This window comes from Leptonotus elevatus, chromosome 5 (genome assembly GCF_054856555.1).
Source record: "Leptonotus elevatus isolate MCC_2025b chromosome 5, RoL_Lele_1.0, whole genome shotgun sequence".
NCBI lineage: Eukaryota > Metazoa > Chordata > Actinopteri > Syngnathiformes > Syngnathidae > Leptonotus > Leptonotus elevatus.
Window position 1 is genome coordinate 14834760 of NC_141243.1, and position 24628 is coordinate 14859387.

Genomic DNA, 24628 nt, shown 5'->3' on the forward strand with positions numbered 1-24628 from the left:
TAGGTACTTTTGATATAGCTCTTACTATATTCTTGTTCTATTAAAGGACATAAAACAGACATTAATTAAAGATTTACAGTAATTAAACACAAAAGGAATCATATAAACATTTCCAATATTTTTTTTGTAACACTTCCTGTTTAAACAATGCAAGTAACTTCAAGAACTATTAATATGAATTTTTTGTCCCCTCTTTTGTCTCCTCACTCACAAGCTCTCCACCCACCTAAAAACATCAAATAAGCCGGAGACTGATGAGGCCGCCTCCTCCAGCAGAGCGTGCGTTACTGGGAGACTGCACACTGATTTCATGCACGCTCACTTGAACAGAAAAAGAGCTCCGTGGAGCAGAAATGCTTCTCTTATTAGCAAAACTCGTTCACCTGCACGCCACATTGACACGCTGGCAATTTAACAATAAATCACGAGAAATGCCGATGGAGGCCCGGCGGCAGGCTTGACGCCGCGACGCCACCGCGCCCTCGCCTGTCACTTGAGACACCCTGAATCATTTAGGGTTCAGTGACCTCGTTTCATCTGCCATGAACTGAAAGGTCAACTCGCAGGCTATACGCAAGCAATATGTCTGCGACTCATCGTCTCCCAGTGCTCCCAGTGGTTGCTCGTTCAATTTAGAAATACCGCACCTCGGTGTAATATTTCACCGGGGATCATGGGAAGTCTTTCACGCAATTATTCCAGCAAAGAGAAAATTAAACCAAGAGCTGCTCTGGGAGTTGTCTCCTTCGTGAGTTTAGTGCACGATTCCGCTGCTCAGACGGTGAAAACTGCTCGAGACGAGCTGGGCGGTCAGCAACATCGTGCCGTGCATAAACGAGTTGGCTAAATCCCAGCAAAGAATCTGCGCGCTACTTATCAGCCTAAACACCTTCGAGCTTAACGAGCTGGACAATGGCTGAACATTTTGTGCTGCCAGTTGCCGAGCTTACAACAGCTTTCCCTCGTTTGCAGTTTGAGAGTGAACATGATAATCTAACCTATTGGCTGAGACACATTTGTAAGCAGCGAGCGCACATATTTTGTTAAGTGCACGCATTTCCTGTGCATCTCCAGAGTTGCTGACAGTGATACTTGCAGGACCGAGGCCTGGCCTACTTAAGGGGCTGCAGAGAGGAGGGCAGGCCAACGTGTCAGCAGCACTATAGGTGCTTGCTGCTTAGATAAACCTGCGGGATTAGTGGCCCAGTTAAAGTTGGGGCAAAGAGGATTAGCCTCTTCTCTTCGGAGGTGGCAAGAGATTCCCTGCATGTCCTTCAGCACTGCTGGCCTTAGAGAGAGAGATGAGAGTAAGAGGAAGGGGGGTTGGGGGCTCCAGGTTGTGCCCCCTAGTTATCTAAGTGAGAATCACCTTTGTAGCATGTTAAAAAAAAAGAAGAAGAAGAAGAAGAAGAGGAAAGGTGAGGAGTAATAATTAAAGGTGAAAGGCACTGAAGCACTGCATAAATGCTTTCCAGCGTGTGCTTTCATTAAGAAGGCAAAAGCCGGTAATTACCGGCCAGGTGTCACAGTGAGGTCAGCCATAGTTTGCCAGAAAAGTATTTAGAAGGTGTCCGTCCTTTTATGAATTATTTGTCATTATGCTAATGAGAGGGTTCACTGAAATATCATATTTAAATATGAGATTTAAAACAAGCGCTTTCCTCCTCGTATTACTGTAATTGCATCCACTCAGGCCGCGTACGTAAGTGCTACATTACAGATCTCTACTGCCACCAGCAGGCAATAGCGAGAACAGCAGAGACCACATAAGGAAGCTATAGAAATAAAATAGCTTAACATGAATTTTGGTTTGGGGAGGGGGAAATATGATGTCCTAATTAAAAAAATAATAATAAATAATTATTATTTTAGGTCATATTTATGAGAATAATTTCTCAATTGTTTTACCTGGATGAATAAAGTATGCTAGAAAACCACGATTCACGCTCGCAATCACATCTATTCACAATTTTGTCTTCAATTAACCTAACATGTATGTTTTTGTCATGCATGAAAACCCATGGACGTTCCACACAGGAAGTCCGGAGCTAAGATTCAAACCTAGAACCTCCAAATTTGAGGTGTCATTCAGTAACTCTCGCTAGGCCAATGCACAATTCTATATGACATAATTGAGACCTATATGAAATATACAATCTCCAAGGCATTCAATACAATAAACTCACTGTAAATGATGACAAAAAATATACCACAAGTACATATCAACAGCAGCATAGTAACACAAAAGGAACGATGAACATGATGAACTCAAATAATATGGACTTGAAAACATTTGAATACGCTGACTACAAGACATTTGACCCTGAGAATAATTTGGACCCAGACAATCACTTTTACAAAAATGATTACTGCAGTTTCACTTGCGATTATTACATGGACGATCATTTCAATAAAAATATAAAAATGGAAAAAGCACTTTCAATTATATATTTCAATAGGAGAAGTCTCTACAGGAATTTTACAAAAATCAAAGAATACCTGAATAAATTAAATAAATTAAAAAAATAATTGCCATATCAGAAACATGGCTTGATAATGAAAAAATTAGTGACATGGGACTGGAAGGATATGAATTGTTTGCGACAAATAGGGAAAATAGAAGGGGAGGGGATGTCCCAATATATGTAGACAAAGCTCTAAGATGCAGTCAAATTGAATATTGACAACATAATGGAATGTTTAACCATTGAAGTTCACATCAAAAATGCATCAAATGTCATTATAATTTGTATGTATAGGACACCACGACCATGTCTTGACATATTTCATGAAAAACTAGCAGATATCCTCAGTTACACAAATAATTTAAAAACAACACAAATATTGTGTGGTGATTTTAACATTGACTTGTTGAAATCCGAATGGGCATCGGAAAACAACTGATTTTAGAAATACAATGTATAGTAATAATCTATTCCCTATAATTATGAAACTTAGCAGAATAACAATTGATACAGCTACAATAACAGATAATATATTCATAAATAAAATTGACCACAAAATAGAAAGTGGACTTCTTATAAATGATATAAGTGATCATTTTCCGGTCTTTGCAATCTTCCAAGACTATTTTGATATTTAAAAAAAATAAAACCAACAATAACTTCCATATCAGAAACAAGATTAAGAACACAACACTTTTTTAATTTTTCTGAGGTCTCTTCAAACAATAATCCCAATATTGCACAGTGCATTTCAGTCCACCATCATTTCTCTATACAATAAACATTGTCCAGTAATAAAATATACAAGAAAGCATAAAGGTCTAAATTAGGCATGGGTGACGAAGGGGATAGAGAATGCATGTAAAAAGAAAAACATTTGATACAAAAGATTTATTAAATTGAGAACTATGGAAGCTGAAATAAAGTACAAGACCTACAAAAATAAACTATTGAATATTACAAGTAAGAAAGATAAATTATCACTAAACTTAAATAAAACAAAGTTTATCGTTTTTGGTACTAGACAAACCATACAACAGGTCAAAATTATGGTAAATTCAATTAAAATAGAAAGAAGGAAGTCACACATAGATAATGTCAAAAGGAAAATGTCAAAAATCATAGGGATACTTTCTAAAACTAAAGAAATCATTCTACACATTATATTGTTCATTATTATTACCATATCTGACTTATTGTGTGCAAATCTGGGGAAACGCATATAAAACAAATACCCGAACCCGGTTTTCAAACTGCAAAAAAGAGCCATAAGAATTATTAATCGATCAAAATATACAGAACCAATACATTCACTATTTATTTAATTAAATACAATGAAATGTTAGGACTTAGTTTCAAAATAGCACAAATAATGTATAAAGTACACAACAATCTACTCTGCCACAGTACTTAGAAGCTGTTTGAAATTAGAGAGAGCCCTTATAACATAAGGGGTACAAGTGTCTACAAAAAAATTTAAACAACAAGAAATATTAGGCAAATGTGTGTTTCTGTAAGAGGTGTTAATTTGTGGAAAAAATTGGTACTGACCTGAAAAGATGCAAGTCACTTGTTGAGTTAAAAAAAATTTTTAAAAGCAAAGTTCAAGAAAATGATTTCAATCAGACCTGAGCTTCCAAAACAGCAGAAATGGTGTCATTTCTTTCGATGTATCAGTATGAGTGTAATGCAAATTGTATATGCGAGTATGAGGATGAATTATTATGGTGTATGCCTTTTGATGACATGCTACTGGCAAATGTACGTACATGTCAAAGTGCAGTTGTATACACAAACAGGTTTATACATTTTCTTTCATTGAAATATATTTACCTATTATTGTATCTATTGAAACAAGTTAAAACATTATGGGTAGGACTCGACAAGTTTTTAACTTCTTCCTACTGCCTTTTAAACATGTAAACTGCAAAATTACTGATGATTTGTTTTCTTTCTTCCTATTCTTGTTTTTCTTATATTTTATACTTGTAATGCATTTATGTGTATATGTTTAACAAAACCAATCGATAAATATGATCAAATAGGAGTGTCTCGACAAACTAAGAGTGCCTAAATACAGGACCTTAGCAAGGGCATAGCAACTGACAACATCAGCACATTACCATCATATGGGGACATAGTAACTGCATAAGCAATTGACAACATACCTGACTCAATGACCCAACCCAAAACACAGTCGCAGAAATTATTCTGCTGCTTTTTTTTTTACCATACTCTACATACTGTATTCAGTGTGTTTGTGACACGTATTAATTATAATAATATATTATATAATTATTACAACTGTATAAAAAAAAAAAATTTAACATAGTGAAATGTGACCTCTTTAACTATTACATACATACATGTACATAAGTAAAGAAGCACAAAAACAAGATGTGGCAAGGGCAAGGAGCCAAATGCAGTGAAAATTCTCAAACAAATAGACGGCGAGTCCTCCGCGTTGATTATGCAAATATCCCCACAGCTGCGGGGAACATAATAACTCGGGATATTCAAAGACAAACCACAGCACGGAAAAGCTATTGTCTACTACTTGCTCGACAGCTGTAACCTTGCTCATCAGGCCCGTTTTTGCAGAACAATGTCTGTGTTTTGCAACAATAAGACATATATCGGGAATGAGCACAGTGCATTGTTTCGCTCCAATATACAGTAAGTAAGCTGCCTGGCTACGCTGATAGCCCGGGTTTGACACAAGTTTTACAACAATTTAATTAATACCATACAGAAACATACTACAGCCAGGATAGACGACGGGATCACAATCACATCATGTAGAAGTCAAGCTATAATACAAATAACACTAAGCTAAATGGCCATAAATATTTATTATTGTATGTGTTTTATGACATATGTTACACTGCTTTATTAGTATTTTTGATTTCAGTATAAATAGATTATTTGACATGTTGCACATCCATTGTCCAGCTTATGATGACACCTGACAATCCAATTGGCTTTCAAGAAATAATATTTACAACTCGGTTCCATGAATAAAAGGCACATGCGAGATGTGCTGAGTGCACTTTAAGAGTTGCCAGCAGGGTGTCTTTCGTTGGTCCTGTGTGGCCTTCAATGCCTGGACGTAAGGGGCTCCATCTCTATCACGAGATCGCGAGGCCTCGGACCCCGACTTAACTCCACCGCTCGTGGGACCACGGTGGACCAGCGGTCTGACGGAGGACACACAGAGAAGGGACTTGCTTTACTTTAGTGAATCACAGTGTGATGTGGAGTGCGTACTGTATGTGGGCCAATTTGCCAAATGGGTGCTTTTAAAAAAAATTGAATAATCAATATGGAATTGATTTTCCTTTTCGAGCCTGATATTGATTCATAAAACCAGGAATTATTTTAATATCTCTTTTTCACGTAAATTCATTAAAAAATACAATTTTAAAGGACTTTTTTATATTAGGGCTACTGTTTTCTTGAAATTTACTGTTCACATGAATTAAAAAGTATTTTCTTATATTTATGAAAGATGTGACTTATTGCACTTTAAGACAATTCAAAATATTTTGAATTTATAGTTAGAATTATTGAATTTGAATTATTACAATATTTTCATTTCATCCTTGCTGTTGTCAATATGTAACACATAAGTGAATATAACACGTGTTAATTTCATGAATAAACTAACTCATTTAACTTAAAATTTCATTTGGAATTTAATGTTTCTAGATTTTTTCATGTCCTTGATATTGTGGGGGGGGGGGGGCAGATTCTCCACTTAACTTTCATGTGTGTGCACGTTTTGACAGTTGTCAGCTAGGTAACATTTCTTTTGATGTGTTCAACTGTACGTGTTTGCATTTGATTGAAGTTTGAAGCTGGAATCTAAGTTAACATGGGATCTAAATTTAATCTGATCATTCTTCATTCATTCATTCTTCATCTGATCGTTCATTCTTTAATGACTGATTCAACGAGGTTCTTATCTGTTATCCTGGTAAAACTATCAAAAACAGATGTGGTGCTCCGAGGTTCTGATTCAAAATTAATTTAAATAATACATTTGATTCTCCTTCAATTAATGAGTCAATTGATTATTAGTTTAATAATTAATTGGACCGATTTCCCTTACATAATGGTGCCCCGTGTGAGGCTCGATTTAAGTTACATATTTTGTGCAACACACACATGTAACAATCTAGAAAAATAGCTTAGTGCAGCTCTATTTTTACATAGCAACCTAACTAAAACTTAACGCCAGAGCCAATCTGCTGTATAAAAGCAGTGTATTTGAAGTGATAAATAATAAGTACTAATAATAATAATTGTTGAAAAGGGAATACATTCGTCGACTACATGAATGTTACAATATTTAAGAAGAATTGATGTTCCATAAGTAATATTGGGTTGAATTAAAGTGAATCGAATCAGAAAAAAAATCTAAATCGAATCGATTGAGGAAATTAAAATAAATACCCAGCCCTACATAATAATAATTATATTCGTAAACGTTATTTGTTCATTTTTAACAAGTTTAACAGTTTAACGTTTTTTTTGTTGAATAACGAATGTGCTGATTATCAACATGCTATTAGCATAAATGCTAAGTGGCTGTATTTCATGTATTAGCCCATTCTACGCGTTAAACTGAATAATGAGTTTCATTACAGTAAAACAGTGACGTAAAAGAATAATTGTGATCAGATTTTGAGAAGAGTTATAACAAGTAAAAGGCACCAATTCTGTGGAAAGGCACTTGTGCATTTATATTCATGAAGTGCGGCGAGAATCTCACCCCTCCGCAAGCCTCTGACACTCTGTTGAAGGCCGTTAGCCTGACAGGTCTCATTCTTGCCGGGATCCTCATTGATTATTGCCAGGTTTTGATTCCAGTGGCACCAGTTCACCTCATCCACCCTGTCGAAGTTTGTATGATCTTTGTAAGCTTACTTTTCAAACTTCCTGTTAACAATTTATAACATTTTGAGTCTACCTTGACGGAAATAAATCCTACCACTTGAATGACTTCTGATTGTGTCGACGTGGCTCATGACTCAATAGAACTAACATTATTAATGCAGAAATGACTGCAAAAAGAAAAGTACCTGAAGCACCAGCGTCGGTCAGGCGTTCCATCCCAGTTCTTGCCGACAGTAACCATCTCACCAACTCGAAATGACTTGCGAATGCAAACTGGGAATGAGCGTTCAATGTCCAAGATGGTCGTTGCCCACTGCAAACAGACATTAGTTTGTTTGAATTACCTCTATCTTAAAGAAGAAGTCAACCTTAAAACATTTCTTAGCAATAATATGTTATATGTGACCTCACTAGTCTAAACATGACATTCTGATTAATATTACATTTGTGCAATATGAGTTATGCAGCAAAACCGAACCGTTTTTATCCATCTCAGTGGGCGGACATTTTGCCACTTGCTGTCGACTGAAGATGACATCACAGTTGCTAAGGGCGCAGGCAACGACCAATCACAGCTGGCCTGTTTTCTGAAACTGAGCTGTGATTGGTTGTTACCTGAGACCTGAGCAACTTTGATGTCATTTTCACTCGACAGCAAGTGGCAAAATGGCCGCCTTCTGATACAGATAAAAACTGCTGGATTTTGCTGCTTAACTCATATGCCACTAACACAGTATTAACCAGAATACCGTATTTAGACTAGTAAGGCTGCATAGAACATCTTATTGTCAAGAGTTTTTGGGGGGGGGGGGTGATTTCCCCTTTAGGACAATAACATTGTTAATTATTTTACAACCATTTGTTTGTTTAATAACTATTTCAATATTTATGTTTATAACCACTATATTTTTGAAGTTTTTGAATTACCATCTTTCATCATTAACATTACCTTTAAATACTGGGGCAAAACATAACAAAAACATGAACAATAAATAGCATGTATGTATAATTGATCAACTTACAGTATGTGTGACTGCAACTAACAGATGCCATAATGTGGACTACTGCTTTCAGAGATTTTCCTTGATTTGACATTTTGACTTTTGGAACAACCACCTCACCTGCAGCTTCCAGATCTTTTTGCTCTCCTTCGACACCTGCCCCACCGTCTCCCCCATCAAGGCGATCAACATGTTGAGCAGCAGCACAAAGGTGAGGATGATGTAAGTCACTAATAGAATGAGGAAAACTGCAGGGTACTGAGCGCTGTGGATCATGTCCAGCTCTCCCATCCCGATGGTCAGCTTGAAGAGGTCCAGTAAGAAGATACTGAAGGTGTCGGGGTCCCTGCATTTGGGGTACGTCGGGCAGCCTCCGGCGCAGTCCGTGCCCGGGGGAGGGCACACAGTGAGGAGGGATACCAGGGCTATGCAAGGGTGAGAATATGGTATATGTTTTTCCACTTGTTTACACTTTGTTTTCATGTAAGTACTGCATTCATTTAACATTTAACTGGAATTTGAGTTAAGCAGCAAAATCCAGCAGCATTTATCACTATCAGAAGGCGGCCATTTTGCCACTTCCTGTCAACTGAAGAGGGCAACCAATAACAACCAATCACAGCTCAGCTTCAGACAACAGGTGAGCTGTGATTGGTCGTTACCTTAGCCCTGAGCATGCGATATCACTTTCAGTCGACAGCAAGTGGCAAAATGGCCGCCCCTGAGATGGATCAAATCGGCTGGATTTTGCTTCATAACTGTTATTCCATAAATGTAATATTAAGCAGAATGTCATGTTTAGAGTAGTGAGTTCACATATAACATATTATTGTCAAGAAACGTTTAACGTTGACTTCCTCTTTAAGCAGCAAAATCCAGCAGCATTTATCACTATCAGAAGGCGGCCATTTTGCCACTTGCTGTCAACTGAAGATGACAACCAATAACAACCAATCACAGCTCAGCTTCAGATAACAGGTGAGCTGTGATTGGTCGTTACCTGAGTCTTGAGCAACACTGATGTAATCTCCAATCGACCGCAAGTGGCAAAATGGCCGCCCCCTGAAATGGATAAAAATGGCTGGATTTGACTGCATAACTCATATTCCACAAATGTAATATTAATCAGAATGTCATGTTTAGACGAGTTAGGTCACATATGACATATAAGAATGAAAAGACCATAAAATAGATAACTTTATTGCTTTCAGGTTTATATGGTCGTCTTACCTGACGCGTAACCAATCATGAAGAGTACGTACACCAGTAGGAACCTGAACAGGTCTTTGAAAAGAATCTAGGGATCAAAGACAAACACGTCTTAGTTGCTCTTGAGGTTTGATGATTACTTTTATTTTCTTTGCATTGTGTCCACCTTCTGTATCATGATGCTGTAGGTACCAGTGAGCTTGAGGCCTCTGGTGAAGTAAAGTGTGTTCATCCAGCCCAGGACAAGAGCAAAGACCATCACCGACACGTAAGCCTCAATGCCAGACAAGTAGAGAGCGGCCGTGACTATGATCAGTATCGAGTAGATGAAACTGAAAGGACACCAGGGGAGGGAGGGGAGGGCGGGGGGTGTCAAGGATAGCGCTTGCAGCACATTAGTCGCGCAGAGACACATGACTGCCATATCAACAAATGTACAAAGGTGTTCAACATTCATCGCCCTTTGTTTTAATCACGGCTTTAATTAAAGATGTAAACTTGAAAACATGGCAGGGAGGAGATAAACTAGACGATTCAATTAAGAGGAAACAGAATTTGCCGCGGGTAAAAAATGCGCAAAATGTGAGGAAGAGTCGTGTGTGGGAGGCAGTGCGAGACTTACTACAGCAGTTGAAAGGATCCATCAATAAATAACGACTTCACCCCAGGGCACTTCTTCAAGAAGAGGTCCTTAATCTGCAATGAGTTGAAGATGCATTTCCATAAACGCAACAACAAACACTCATTAAAGACGCCATGTGAGCAAGCAGCCATTAAATATTTGATTTGAGCTCACGTTGGTTAGAAGGAAGAAGATTCCGGATGCTAATGTGATGACCTCTCCTGCCATCCGCAAGTAGTCGCTCGATGTTGTATAAGTGTACGGGGGCTACGAGACAAACAGAAACGTATTCAGAAGTACTCAAGAAGAGGACAGTTATAATATATCATGCAGAAATATACACATTTTAGATACACATATTTAATCTAATGAGATCTACTAAAATAACTACAAAATAATTAAATTGTAATTTAACAAAATAACCATGGTCACACACGCATACTCTGAGTGGCTGATTAATTTGCCTACCAATTTTATTTTCTCAAGTATTTCCTCAAATACAACCCAGAACTTGTTTCCTCGACTACAGTGAACTACTCACAGCTCAGCAGTTGCAGATTCACTGATTTGCAGATGTTTTTCTATTTTTTCAATATACTGTTTTGTTTTGTTTTGTCATTAGGGAGCAAACCCCGTTCTTCATGAAACATTTATTTTGGAGGTTTTTAGAAGATTTTTTGGAGTTTCCAAAAAAAAATAAAAATACAATGCATTTTAATGGGGGGCAATTAGACTTGGATTTTTTGTATTTGTGGGCTGACCCTGACGTTATTCTCCACTAATAATGTAGTTCCGCTGTTTAGCTTTAAGTTGTTATAACACCATTCACCACTAGATGGCAGACATATATTAGTTGTGTTTGCACCGGATCATATTCTGCACTGTACTACAATGCGAGTAGGTAGGCCTAAAAAAACGAAAAATGTCTCAATGTTTTACAATGAAACATTTTACTATTTAGTTTTGATGTTAACTATTTCATTGCCAGCCATAAAAAGAGAACCTTTTGAATGCCAATTTAGATTATTCTGACTGATCTTTCAAGGCTCATATATGATCATTAGTATAACATGTGTTGGTTTCACCCAAATCACTTCTTTGTATAAAAAAAAATGCAGAAACATTTTGTGAAAAAACTTTTATATAATATATATATATATATATATATATATAATATATAATATAATATGTTCTGCACAACAGTGACTATACACCAATCAAAGTGTGCTTTCAATAGCAAAATAATGTATTTACAGATGATCACCAGTGTAACAATTTTACGTTTGGCAAACTTTATAAACTATTTGTGCACTATTAATGTGTTCAAATGTTGTCAGTGTATTATCTTTAAGGAATTTTTGGTACCTGCTTTAATTTTCTTTGATTTGCTTATTTTCTTGCTTTGTTAACTATTGTACTTCTTGATGCTTGTTGGTGTTGGCTCTTTGCGAGAACCCTTTGATCTTACTTATGTTTTTTGATCGTTCAAACCCTTTGTTGTTAAAGACTCGCTGTCTTATACATGCATTAAGGAAATTTATTATGAAAATTGAAATGAAAAATTAAAGATACTATGATGTATGTACATTGTGTCAATAACAAAGACATACACACATTTTGTCCATATTTAAAATTATTTTTTTCCCCAGACATCTGCTTAGGTAGTGCGCGTTCCTATGTGGCCTCCCAGGAGCACTGCAGAAACATTGTGGCCCATCATTTAAGTAGCCCATCCCTTGTATAGTGTATGAGTGCATCTGCTGTTGACTCACTGGCTTTCTTCTACCCACCGTTCCCTGCGTCGGGTGGTAATAAGCCACCAGAGTGAAGACGATCATGGTGAAGAGGTAGGAAACCACGTTGATGTAAAAGGTCACAGCTGCAAACTTCTGCCACTTGGCCCTCAGCAGTTCATTGATGGGCTCCACTGCCAGCATCTCATGACGGATCTGACAAAAGGACATTGTCATCTGACTTTTTAATACCCTGGACTTGAAGGAAACAATATTTCTTATAGATAGATGTAGGCTTGTAGTGTTTTTGTTTTTTTTACCTCACTATGACTGTTGTAAACGAGGATCTCCAGCACAGATGGTTCACCTCCACAGGTGTCCAGTGAAGAAAGATCATAGAGGGAGGAGTACACTGGTCCATAAGCCCAGTCCTTAAACTTGCGGGACAGATGACGGACGTCCTCATCTTTGATCTCACGTCGGATGATGTGTTGAAAAACCTGTCAAATGAAGTTACATATGAATGATTACGTGCAGGACTGAAACAGTGGATACATTGTGGTTTTGTCATTGAATGTTGCTTTGTCTAGTTTTCACAGAAACACTTCATATTTATTAGGGGTGTGAATTGCCTAGTACCTGGCGATTCGATTCGTATCACGATTCATAGGTCACGATTCGATTTGATACCGATTAATCCCGATACGAATCTATAAATTGATTATTGCGATATTTTTTTTTGCTCAAATTTAGAAAATACAAATCAGTAAACTTGTACATGAAACATGATTTTTTATTTTTTTTATCTGAAAATTCAGGCTTATAACTGAGCCACTGCATTTAACAAACAGGTTGCAGTCCGTTTCATGTTTGAACAGCACTGAAATAGAATATTAAGGCTTAATGTTACATTGATATAACATTCTTCCATGCTTAATGAGTGAATCTTAACCCTAAGTAAGACGTTTTGTTGAATATTTCCATAAAAAAAGATTTTTAAAAATCGATTCGGCCGCATATTGAATCGATTCGAGAAAAGCGTGCTGTAGTATCGTGATATATTGCCGAATCGATTTTTTCTAACACCCCTAATATTCATATTATAGGCCTACCAATTTTTGGGCATCCTAGTATTTTGTGGCTTATTAAGGTGCCAAATGTAAAAAAAAAATTGTTAATAAAATAAAATCTGATTTTGGTGGACTTGGTCCAACAATAATTTGCTACAATTTGATTTTTAGTGATGATTGCCACTGACTTACAGAGTAACAAAGTAAAAAAAATCAAAAAAAGAGAGAGGGATAAGTGATTATTATGCATGAAATTAGCCATGACACCCTAACCCACAGGTGTAAAACTCATTTGGCATTAAAAAGCAATTTTTCCTTGACTTTTGTTCCAGGCTAGCTTTCCAACATAGAAATTATAATTAGGGTAAACGCATGAGCAATTATAAATTATGATGGGGGAAACTGCAACTGCCTCATATTCACGCCACATAATGTGTAAACAAACAGTTTACACATAGACATTACGACGACATGAACGTTTTTGGCATAACATCTAACATGTCGCAGTCATTTGAAATAGCATGAGAAAAACAACTACAACAAACAAAGGCAACATCAAGTGGCATTTAAATAGCCTCACCTTGGCTCCTCAGATGGCACCAAAGCAATAACAAATACAATAGTTCATGTTTTAATAGCACATCGTAATCATTCTCACTATTCAAACAATTCCTGTTGCTCATCTGCATTATTCATTTGGAGAGAAAAAAAACATTGAACTTTCTGTCATAAAAGGACTATATGCACTGGACTTTACCACAATACACCGACATGCCGTAAAGCGCTGCTACTGGGTTACTATGGCAACTCCCGCACGCATGCTTCAGTGCCGTTAATGACGTTACCGCTCGTGCTGGATTGTACTGTTTTCTGAGCGACAATTAAAGTGTTTCCTGGTAACTACTAACACTTGTGCGGACATTGGATCACTTTACACTTTCATTAAATGAAAGATTAAATGTTATTAATAATGGTAACTTTTCTCAAAGCATTAAAGCTGCTGGACTCAGAAAATTGAATTTTGAATCGCCACTGCCACCTGTGGCCGAAAAATAAAACTACTCCCCCGCCCCGGTTTCTTTTTCATTTTCTCCTGAACACATTTAAAAAAAACACACACAACTTTACATTCTTGCACATACTATCATATCCTGCAAAGATAACTACACACCCCCTTCCTCACATACACAATGCGCACATGGCGTCACATCCGCAGACAGAGGGCGGGACATTCGAAGCCGTAACCATAACTAAGACAGGGCCCGTATAATAACAAGTTTGACAACCCCGCCCTAACCTTAACCCTAATCCTAACCCTAATTCAACTGGAACCTGAAAGGGCGTAACTTGAAATTGTTGTGCTTGGGTCCTATTTCTATCATTCTTACCCCAATCTTGCCCAGTTTGGCCGCCATCATAAGAGGAGACATGCCATCATTATTGAGCACCCTCTCCAGGCTGCAGTCTGGGTACAATTTGGCGCTCTTGATCAGAAGCAGGTCATACATCTTTGTGAGGAATCGTGTGTTGTCCTTGGTGTTGTCTGCAATGTGCACCAGGGCGTGCAGGACCGTGTTGCCACGGGAATCTTGTCGCCGCAGGTCGGCCTTCTTGTGGGGATTCTCCGTCAGGTAGTGCACGATGTTGGGCTGGTTGGTGCATGCGGCCAGTGAGAGAGGAAACTCACCTGTGGGAGGCAGAGAGAAGAATTGTGAAATTCTCAGGGGAGGACAGCAATTTGGATGAAAAACCAGCTCATGAATACGAGGGTTAATTAAGAACTGTTGCTGGCTTGTGTTTGTTTTCGCAAAGCATACTAAACATGGATCAAATATTGGACTTTAATCCCTGCTATGAAAACAGCACAATTAGCAGTTGTTGGAAGGAAAGGTTGCAATGGGGCCAGAGTGCCAAAAGCAGCTGCAGAAAATGAGCCGTTGCCATGGGTGACAGATTACTTTGTCACCTCAGATAGAAACGCTCCTCTTCATGGATTTGCACGGGTGCACGCTGAGTGTTAGCGTGAGTCGAAATCCCATTAGCCATCAGCCCTGCCAGGTTCCTGTTCACCTCGCCGCAAAGCTCCGCAGCAAATTACTCACACTGTGCACGGACACGCTGGGATTTGGGAATGACAACCGTGCTACGTGCAAATAGAAATCATCTCCTCTGTGATGGGTGAGGGGTAAAGTGTGCGTTTACAATCAAATATGAACAAGCATTATATTGACAAGGCGAGACACAAATGAAAGCAGGCACAATCAGCTGCTTTATTGCTTGCAATATTATATAGAAATATTTCATCAGTCATGTACCAGTATTTCTTGGGGCCTCCTTATTTCCATAGGTGCTTATCATTTTTTCATTAACAAATAAACTGTATAGATAATGCTCAAATTTTATTCCATCATTCATTGTAGTTTACATTGGGCCAGCATGGTGGCCGAGTGGTTAGTACATGGTTTGTATGTATGTGGTTTGGATTTTGACCTTCTGTGTGGACCTAATATAGGGCTTGTGCTTGTGTGGGTTTCTTCCAGGTAATCTGGTTGTGTCCACTTATATAAACACCTTCTGAATGTTGTTAAGATTTTTCAGCTATCGCTGTACTTATAGTATTAATTTTTTAGACTTCTCTTTACTTTTACTCCCTTTATTTCAAGATAGCCTACTTCAAATCCTTTATCAACCATAAGTAATGTCAATGCAGTGAGAGTTACATATTTGCGATCTTGATTAATTGATATCTTGGGGTCTTTTAAAAGGCAGGGAAAAGCAGGAACAGCACCAGCATAGAGGTGAACCTGAGAGCATTTAGCAACTATGTTGCAACAAATTCAAACAAGCGAAATATTCCCTATCGGCTATCACTGGCTTTATTTAATTTCGATATCCATCTAAACTGAAAACAAAATGTATTGTAAACAAGTACGTTTTTTTAAATGTAATTGCTATGATCAGCTAGTCTAATATTTTGTTATGGTACTCCGTCACAATGTCAGCAAAGAGTGACACGTTTTCTTCTTCTCAGTGTGAGCTCTATTGATGTGACAGTTACCAAAAAAGGTATAATTAACAATATATATATATATATATATATATATATATATATATATATATATATATATAATTTTTGTACTTTTTTTTTTTGCTTTCGTTATTAATTCAAACTCCGACATCCAATTCAAACTGAGCACACAAACCAGAACGGTGCTGTCAAACAAGACACAAGAAAAAGAAAACACACCAAACAAAAAACATAAAAAAGGTCTAATCAGTACATTTTTTTAAGTTATTAAATACCGACAAGGTTTGCTTCATCCTCACCCTCCTCAATGTCCTTCCAAACATTATTTCCAAGTTTAACTTTTCCTCTTGTTCTTGTTCTTTGTCTTCTTCTTCTTCTTCTTCTGATTCTTTCTCTTTTTACTTTAATACAGGAGTTGAATCAATACTTTTACTTTTACTAGCATATTTTTCTGTACAAGTATCTGTACTTTTACTCAGGTATTAAGTGCGAGTACTTTTCCCACCTCTGCTTGCAACAAAACTCTTAAGAATTGTACAAGTCTACTCATGCTTCATGGTAGGTTTAATGTAAGTTAGCTACATCTGCCAACAGAGGGCAGTGTTGGGTTTTCCTCAGGGTGAGATCCTGCCTTCCAACACAGGATGTTTGTTTTCCACTACAGAACACAGACACCTTTCTCCTTATGCAACTTGAACACGCGGAATGCTATGCAGATGTGTTTGTAGAGCATTGCAAGGCTGCTTTCAAGAAACCCTCGCTCAAGGTGGAGTCTTGGTCGAAGACACTGCCAGTGTCTGAATTTGCCCGTTTCAAAAAGTAGTGGCGAAAAGGTGGCACTTACATTTCCCTGCCAAGTAGGCACTATTCTGTATTGGCAACTGCTTTAAATGCAGTCAGAGTGGAAAAGAGTGTCTGGTAAAGGCATAGCACATCATTACCACTGCGTCATTTCCCGGACACTGCTACTTGTCTATAGTCTTTCATCACTTAAAGAAGAGGTTTGAGATTTAATAAAGTGCTTAGTTAGAGACAAAGAGGCACAGTTTAAAGTAGGCAGAGACTATTACCAAAGTAGAAGTAGCCGCCCTCGTCCCTGGGCTGGAAGAAGCGTCCTCTGGCCTGTGCGTGGACATCAGCACCTTTCTCCACTAGTAGCTCCACATACTGTTTACAACGGCGCTCGATGGCAATGTGGAGCGCCGTCTGGCCTGATAAAACAAACAATATTCAACCACATTTGCAATGAAAAACAATTTCATACTTATTAGTTGTAACAAAAGTGTGAGCAATCTGAAATATGAGGAGGGAGTGCGGGAAAGGGGAGACCTTTAGGGCAAATGTCAAACAAAGCTGAGTGAGAGCTGCAAAGTGTTTCTATGGAAACGGGTGCCCTTATCTGTTTGGATGTTGTTAAATGAACCCAACAGTTTCACACAGCTTGAAAAGTTTCATTAATCTCTGCAGAGGATGAAAACAGTGAGCACTTTTACACAAGAATAACAAAGACAATGGGGACACTCAAAGTCTGGCACACAAAATCAATGAACGCTCATTTCTACAGCTGTATAGTCACTGAGCACATTTTCACAGTAAACACGTTACATTCCGTTTTCTCACAATAAGACCCCGCCCACCACTCTAACCATTGTGGCTCATGTGGTGGAAGGACTCAAAATTCATCCATACCTCTGTAGTAGACATCCCTGAAAGGCGTGTTCATAAACTCTCTCAGGCTTCCTGTCTTCTCTGCTATGTCCACCAGCAGCGGGATGGTGTCGTTTTGCCCGCTGTAGAGGTTCAACAGGGCTTTAGGAAGACACGTCTTACCAGTGGACGGCTCTGATGGGAATAAAACAAAGAATGTGGAATGTTTTTTTGTTTGTTTTTTTTGGTTGTATTTCAGTTTATTTCAGTTCACACCAACATATGCTCTTCTACAAAAACCTTGCTTCTGTCTAGCTTTTCTGATATTATTTTATTTTATATAGAATTTCTGAATAGTATTATCTGCATTTAGAATGGCTGTCTCACAGTTGAGAGGTTCTGGGTTTGAATCCATCCATCCATCCATCCTCTTAACCGCTTATTCCTCACAATGGTCGCGGAGGGTGCTGAAGCCTATCCCAGCTGGCTTCGGGCAGTTGGAGGGGTACACGATGAACTGGTTGCCAGCCAATCCAGGGCGGGTTTGAATCTCTTTTTTTTATATGTATATTATATATCTATATATATCTATATATATATATATGTAAAAAATAATAATAACACCCCATATTATAATACTCTACCTGCACCTTGATTTCATTATTTCAACAGCGATTTAATTCATTAATATTATTAATAATAAAAGTTCTAATAATATTTTATTTATTTTAAAATTTTAATTTTTTTTTTTAATTTTTTTATTATTATTATTATTATTTTAATGTATTATCTCTATTTTTTGCAAGTTAGCAATTAGGTCATTTTTTTATGTGGCTCTTCTTTTAAATCTTTGAGCCGGTGTACCTAATGTGTAAAACTGTAATCAGTGGCGTAGCAACATTCCCCAGGAGCCCCAAGCAAGAAAGAATCGGGTGCCCCGGCGGCCGTAGTATACATATTGTTTCATTTTAAAATTGCACGCCTGCACCTTCAATAAACAATCACCATTAATTCTGATTCATTCAAGTCACTGTTTTAGTTTGTTTAACTTTAGTAAGAAACTTTCTAAATGGGCCAGAACACACGAAAATAAAAATACTGAAAAATCAAGTCCTCTCTGCTCTATTTTTAGCCGCTTTCTAAATACAGAGTCTTTGAGACTGTTTAGCACCACCAATAGTCCACAGTTTGCTGTGATTTTTCTCTGCTCCCTGTTATAAGCCGAGAGCATACACAGGAAGCGTTCCTTGGGACTGCTCGGGGCAAGACGAAATCTATGACATCAGCGCCCTTTCCCGGTCAAATCTATCTGGGTCAAAGAACAGCAAAGAGCCCAGAGGATCAGCGGAAAACAGAAAGTCAACAAGTTGGAGATTACAATGGGCTCTGCTTCGCCACTAAAGGCCCAGACTCTGCCAGGACTGTTTAAACACATCGTGAGAATGCAGACACTCCCGGCCCTACCTTTGAACTCTTCATCCGTCAGCCTCTTGTCGTGACTTTGCAAGTACTCCAACAGGCCCTCCAAGGCCTCGGGATCCCCACGTGACACACACTCAAACAGCACAGAGCGGTTGAATACTTTCATAACCTTTGGCGGGTCTTCGCTTGGACTGTCCACAGTGGATGTCTCTGTTTTACTATGAAGACACACAAACCATAGGCGTCAACTATAAGATGAAAGTGGATGAATGTACAGTATCTCACAAGCGTGAGTACACCCCTCGCATGTCCTTCCACTTTCACTTCAGGTCTCGAGGTCTTGTTAGGAACTGTCCTAATACTTATGACCATATAGTGTGAATGAGCAAGGAGAGTGCTGGGTGGAGGCGGTTGTCCAAATATTACCTCAACAGCCACGGAAGGCAACAACAACATGCTCTCTGTTAGATTACTGAAAGAGGCCCACAGTGTATGTGTGCACGTGTGTGTGCTCACACTTCCACATGTGGCACACCTCTGTCTACAGTACTTGAAGGGTTATTTTCGGACAATATTTTTCCAACTCTCGTCCCAATGAAAGGAAATTCTTTGAGTTCAGATGTCTGCAACCTGCGGCTCTGGAGCTACATGTGGCTCCTTAGTCCCTTTCCTGTGTTGTAGAAATTATTAAATTAACATTATTTTATTTATATTTAAATTTACATATACATAAAAAATTATTTAAATGAATTCATAATTTAGATTTTTTTTTTTATGAATACTTAAATATTCAAAAAATATCAGAGTCCAGATTTGTTAAGTTGTCAATTTGTTTTTAAATGAACGGTAAATGAAAAAGTTTAAAAAATCACATAAAAATGTCCAAAAGGTGGCCTTAAAATGTTGAAAAAAAAGAAGAGGAAAAAAAGAAAATTACTATAAAATGTCACATAATTGAATTTTTTTTTTTTTTAAAGGCAGAAAAGAAAATGATCAAAAAGTAACTATAAAATAGCCTTATAATTGCCAAAAAATAAAGGCAAAAAAATGTGTTTAAGAAAAAGCAGGAGAGAAAATGGTCAAAAAGCAACTATAAAATGTCCAAACACAAAAGAAGAAATCTCGAAATTCAACATAAAATGTCCATAAAGTTGCCAAAAATTAGATAAAAGTTATATAAAAAGACAGGGATAAAAAGTTTAATTTTTTTTTTTTTAAGCCATAAAATGTCCCAAAAATTACCACAATATGTCCATAAAATTAGAAAAAAAATTCAGAAATTTGACAGAAATGCCAAAAAGTCTAAGAATGTGTGAAAAATGAAGCCTGAAAATACTACCAAAAAAAAAAAACAGAACACGAAAGATAGAAGAAAATGAATCTGCAAATATTGGATGCTGTATATTTTTGTGTTCTGGTGCAGCTCTAATTAGCTCTAACACATTGTTTCCGTCATCGCAATGTTCAAACGTGGTCGGCTCCAAACTGATTTTTTGTTTATTATTTGAACTAAAATGGCTCCTTAAACAGGAAAGGTTGCTGACCCCTGAGGTGTAGATGTGAGTGTCATTTAGTGTTAGCAAAGTGCCTTCTCACCCCCTCGGCAGCTTTTTTCGTCGTCGTTTCTGGTTACTCGTGTTCCTGTAAGTGCCATAGTCAAAGAGGGAGTCCATGGGTGCTTTCTTTGGACCTGGAATCACATTTGACTCGTATATGGTGGATTCCAGTAGATCCATGGGATTGGAAATGCCCTTCTTGAAAGCACCTTGGAACTTCATTCGCAGGTTTTGTCTCCCATCCACTGGTTGCCCAGGCTGAACCAGTTCCTGCGCTGGATCCTGAGTAGATGGGGAGCCATCCGCGCTCTCAAACAATTCTGAGAACTCGGACAAGAACTGCCCTTCGCTGTCAGCCTGAGGGACATAGCCACCGAGATCGCCATTGAGATCGTCAGAGCTGACGGTGTCGGCTTTGGACAGGGCGAGGTGGCACCTTCTCAGGAGGGTCGTAGCAGAGCGACCCTATAATAAAAAAAAAAGTTACACCTCAGAATATTTAGAAGTTTTTAACTGTTGGGCAAAAACAAAACAAAACAAAAAAACGGGGAAATATATACTTTTAAAGATGCGCTACCAATTTTTGGAGAACACTGAGCTCAAATTCAGAACTATTTTAGACAAAATGGAAAGAAAGTAGACAATTACCACTGAGGTAGTTTGATTTGAACTTACCTCAACTTGTTGTGAAAAGTGTTTGCTTAATCCATAGCACCGTTTGAGATTTGGCAGTGCACTTTCATATATATTTTTTAATGTATTTACTTAATTACACTTCATCATAGAATTTACAGTAAGTATACAGTACTGCACTATATTCAAACTAAGCCACGGCATTTGAAATACTACTTAGTATATTGGACTCGTAAAGTAATAAGTCATTTCATAGTACAATACGAACAAAGACATTGTACTCGGGATTTTAAAGGAAAAGTCAACCCCAAATTTTCTTTGAAATAATATTTTTTTATGCAGCCTAACGCGATATTCCGATTAATATTGCTTCTCTGTAATAAGAATTAAGCAACAATTTTTTTTTTCATCTCAGGCGGTGGCCCTTTTGACACTTGTTGTCCAATTAAAATGACATCACAGTTGGTCAGAACTCAGGTAACAACCAATCATGGCTCACCTGTTTTCTGGGGGGGGACGGGAAAATCCAAATACCAAAGAAAAAAAAAACCTGAGAATGTGCAAATCTGTGCGAGCTGAACTGCGAATATTAAGAAGTCGACTTTAAGTTGCAATGTCACCAACCATCAGTAGATGGCAGACATGTCTTAGTTGCGCTTACAGTGAGTCTTACTAGAACATGAGAAGGCCTATAATTTATTTATTTATTTATTTATGTATATAGAACGATAAGCTGTACAAACATTGTACCTCAATAATATTAACATTTTGAGTGAATTGATTTTTGTGCAAAAAAATGCACAAAATGGGTTCTCGTGAGTGATGAGTTTGAGTTATGTGCTGCCCCTGAATGGTAATTTTTTATGCAAGAGAGCCCTTTGCACTGGGTGGGGACAACAAATAAATGATGTGGTTTGCAATACAGACACACAATTCCTCTCAAAGAAAGAAAGGTCAAAGAAAGACTGCTTTTGTACCTCATTCATCCCTTTTATCACAACAGCGTGGCAAATTCCTCTTCAAGTGGAGTGGAAATTTTGCTGAAGCATGTGTTCAACCTAAAAAAAATAATAATACCAAAGAAGAGTTACTGCATGACCAGTTATTAAAGTTTACACGTGCTTAAAAAAAAAGAAAAGAAAGAAAAAGACAGAAATCTGACCGACATATAAAGGGGTTGGTGTCTGGCATTTGGAAATTTGTAAAACAGATGCCAGAAGCAATAAGGTGACTGTCATGTCTGCTCTGCCATTGGTCAGAGGGCCCATCAGGCAGAATCACACCACCTGCACTTTCAAATGCATGACAGGTTTACTCTAAACAGCTAGTAATCTTCCACTTCCGCGTCACTGTGGGAACATAAACATACATGTCGCTGATATGGACCCTGCGAGCGTTTATACAACATGTCATCCCTTAAAGCATCCTCTCAAATCCTGCGTTGGCTCATGTCAATGCAATCTTATCTAAGCCCTGAAAGGCAACAAGACAAACACAAGTTGGGCGTTGGGGGGGGGGGGGGGGGGGGGCACTGGCTATGAGGGACCGCCATGACTCACACAACGGATTATCATGCCGTTACACTTCACTTCACATTTGACAGTGAACACACTCACAAAAAGATGATGACCTTGATATACTTTCACAAAAAGTTGAAGTTGGTTGTCTGATTTGTTGGATCAAAATGCCCTAGAACAATTAGTCACACTCAAAAATGGGGCTCATGAGTGACAGTGGTCCTAAAAACAGTATTTTTAATATGTATCATTCAAGTGTTGGCACGTGTTGTTTTTTTGTTTTTCTCCCCCCAATAATCCCCAATTTTTTCAAATTAAAAGCACATTGTTTCTTAATAAACATTCACACAAACTAAAAACTTTGGGGGAAATTGCAAACTGGATGCTAACAGGAAAAATAATAACTGCATGTAGTTCCTGTACTAATCTACATACAGTTCTTATTTATTTATTTATTTTAATGTTTATACATATAATAATAGCACCTGGTGCTAAAAAGCAGCAAATCAGCAAAATGTGTAATTTACCTTAATCCGCAAGGCTGGTTTTATTTCTTTGGCTTCTCAATTCTTCTTCACCATTTCCAGTTTTCCACGCACCCAAAAGTTGAATTTTAGTCTCTCTTCAGCTTCTGACTTTCAGATGCCATTAAACGCTTCAAATGAGGCGGCCAAGGTGAGGAGAAATGCAGTAGAACACGGCACGCTTCTTGCTGTGATTTAGGGTGGAGTAAAGTTGTCATTTACTAACTTGGCTCCAAAGTTGGAAATGACGCGGCTGGAAACATGCAGTACCACAAATTACCGCAAGATGGTGACTTTTGATCGTGAACAGGAACAATGAAAAATACGACGAATAGTAAGTAAAGTATTGAGTCAAGTCTTTTACCAAAAGTAGTAACGTAGAAAGTCGAAAATTAACTTCTTGAGCCAAACAAAACAATACAACATAAATGGCTAAATTAGCTCATGATAACAAGTGGAAAATATGTGATTATAGGCTTTTGCAGATTACACTGAGAAAAACAAATGAGTAGACCACATTTAGACACACTAAAATGAGATCACTAGTGATGAGACATTGTGATTTCCTAGGACTGTTGTAGAAGTGATAGTTGATGATAATATAAGGTTTCCTATCTTGTTAAATTATTGCTAAATATCGTGAAAAATCAGTAACATTATTAGTGGTCACATAGATTAATATCATTAAATAATAATAACATGCAAATTTGTTATTTCAGAAGTGCAATTCCTTCCTTCATTATTTTTATTATTATTATTATTATTATTTACCTAGTAAAATGGACAAAGAAAAACAAATAAAATGTTGTATATTTGTTTATTGTACATAGTATTATGCATGTTATGCAAATCTATAACATGCTTCTGCACACTTTGCATGCCACAACCAAGTTTCAATTCACATACAGTAAGATACTCGAGGCTTTCATCATTTGCTAAAACGCGTCGAGGTGTTTTGAAAGAGTGCAAAATGTCCATGTGCAGGTGTGGTTAACACTCAAGTACACAGATGAATACTTTAGAATCTATGTTGAGTATGTTTGTTATAGACATTTGGTATTATTCTGTATACTGAGTGAACATGCATTTTCACTCAGGTGGGCATGCACACAATCAACAATCTCATTAAAACATCGATATAAAGTCAGGCATTGCAAGTCATGTGAATAACGATCGTAAAAATAATAGCTTGATAGCATACACACACAACACAAAAGTGCACAGATAGTACATTTGTATTATTTTAAGTTGTTTAAGACCATGTAGAGTGTAAACAAAGCACATCAGAGAAGGACAATGGCT

At 37.7% G+C, this 24628-nt stretch overlaps 1 protein-coding gene across 1 annotated transcript; it reads right to left on the bottom strand.

Annotated features, from left to right (window-relative positions):
- Positions 1–3170: 3170 nt before the first annotated feature.
- On the bottom strand, positions 3171–23498 carry trpv4 (transient receptor potential cation channel, subfamily V, member 4). The gene is made up of 17 exons (XM_086075964.1): positions 23330–23498; positions 22263–22343; positions 20693–21117; positions 19139–19314; positions 17717–17869; positions 17098–17238; positions 14388–14686; positions 12250–12429; positions 11987–12145; positions 10371–10463; positions 10197–10270; positions 9741–9906; positions 9596–9662; positions 8486–8790; positions 7550–7677; positions 7240–7361; positions 3171–5662 (listed from the first exon to the last, which is right to left on the bottom strand). Exons 2-17 carry the CDS (start codon positions 22269–22271, stop codon positions 5562–5564), a joined length of 2598 nt encoding a protein of 865 aa, XP_085932090.1. The 5' UTR covers positions 22272–22343; positions 23330–23498; the 3' UTR covers positions 3171–5561.
- Between the last annotated feature and the right edge of the window lie 1130 nt (positions 23499–24628).

What these genes read in the sequence shown, in the direction of transcription:
- trpv4 (XM_086075964.1), bottom strand. An exon ending in GGGCGGCTACTTCTACTTTG is followed by an intron (nt 14,687 to 17,097) that starts GTAATAGTCTCT and finishes TGCCTCCCACAG; the next exon opens with GTGAGTTTCCTCTCTCACTG. An exon ending in AAAAGATCTGGAAGCTGCAG is followed by an intron (nt 7,678 to 8,485) that starts GTGAGGTGGTTG and finishes GTCTGTTTGCAG; the next exon opens with TGGGCAACGACCATCTTGGA.